The following is a 1,495-nucleotide window of genomic DNA, read 5'->3' as shown; positions in this document are numbered from 1 at the left end:
CCGAGTTTTATGCAGTAACTGCGGTGGACGATCGAATGTTGGCCGTGCAATACTAAGCTAGTTTGCCCCTAATTTTTTTCTTTGGTGAACTCTTACCAGTCGGTAAAGAAGGACTCACAGTTTTCGAGGCCAACAAAATACCAAAATAACGAGAAAGTAAAACGAGCGATCGATCGATCGAACGCCCCCATCCGGGTTTTCCTTCAATCACGATAACTCGTTCATTGCGCAGGCTCAATTCACACTTTAAAATAATCATCTGCACAGGCCGTCATCTAATATTCGCTTATCCGACGTGCGTCTTTAGATATCACAGACATGTTGGTTGCTCGTGCTATCGAATCAGACACGGCAATTTCCGTAGCTATGTTAGATGTCTGTAAAGTGCTATCAATAACGTCACTGGTTGTACAAATTAGATGACTTCCGTGGTTTGTGATTATATAGTGATATTATATAATCAGAGGCACGTGACCTTGAAGCGTGTAATTTGAAACTCTTTTCCTTGGAAGAAAGCTGGGGCCTTTTAGGACACCAATTTAATGCCCAAATACGTACAGAAATAAGATCGAAGCTGCATGCGCGGGAAAATGTACGAGCTACGTTAAATCTAAATGACAAATTTCCAGGTCTGAACCAGATCATGAGCTTCTGATATAATGTAATACGTCGAGAACGTAATGACGCAATATTTCGCAAAAACAGGTGGTTTGCTGTCCGATACAAGGGGTTATAAATAATCTCGGGGAATTACACATTTATCCCGGCTAATCTTGCCTCTTGATTCTATTTTAATTTTTCCGTGACGTCATATTTAGAAATTTGCGAGCTTTTAAAACGTGTATAAAAGAAGGGAATATTTGGAAATTTAGTCAAATTCCGACGAAGACATTGCAATGCAACTGTACGCGTTGGTTTTCTTCCTCATAGGTTCCGCCTTAGCGGAATTGAAGGCTGAAGAGAAGACAGAAACGGGTGACTTGTGGAGGGATTCCATGAGAAGTGACGAGCTTCTTCAGGAGGAGAAGGAACTTTATCACGATGGTCCAGTAGATGACGAAAACGGTTAGTGTATTTATGCCGATCGACTGTCGTCTTTTTGACGAACTACGCGTTCAATTCTAAAGTATGCCACAACCATCATCGATTAATAACATTTCTTTAATTCATTTACCGGTCTCGATGATTCAAAATCTCTATCATTGGTAGATGGCCACCCTTCGACATTTTAGCCCTATCAGTTTGCAATTTGTTGTATGTCCGCCTAAAAGCTTCAATACCGAGCACATTTAGTTGAAACACTTAATAAATGGTCTAGAATCAGAGATTGCAGCTTATCCCGTTTTCCTTCCCCCTCCCCTCAATTCAATTTTGTATGGGAATTTTTCGGGCAACTGCTTGTTGGTTAAAAAAAAAAAAACATTAGGTACCTTTAGATTGCAGTACGAGGACGAGAACGAGTACGAGATTTGGCTGCCTGTTTTTAGCGAAAATT

At 40.6% G+C, this 1,495-nt stretch overlaps 1 protein-coding gene across 1 annotated transcript in view; it reads left to right on the top strand.

The window, feature by feature from the left end:
* Nucleotides 1-868: 868 nt before the first annotated feature.
* Nucleotides 869-1,495, top strand: part of LOC137974638 (uncharacterized) — a 6,454-nt gene continuing 5,827 nt past the window's right edge. Inside the window, exon 1 of the mRNA XM_068821556.1 lies at nt 869-1,065. Coding sequence (XP_068677657.1) covers nt 897-1,065 — 169 coding nt within the window. The 5' untranslated portion in view covers nt 869-896. The remainder of the gene's footprint in view (nt 1,066-1,495) is intronic.

The sequence above is a fragment of the Montipora foliosa genome, chromosome 11 (genome assembly GCF_036669935.1).
Source record: "Montipora foliosa isolate CH-2021 chromosome 11, ASM3666993v2, whole genome shotgun sequence".
NCBI classification, from domain to species: domain Eukaryota; kingdom Metazoa; phylum Cnidaria; class Anthozoa; order Scleractinia; family Acroporidae; genus Montipora; species Montipora foliosa.
Note: the sequence above shows the minus strand (reverse complement) of the source record. Positions and strands in the feature narration are given on the sequence as shown.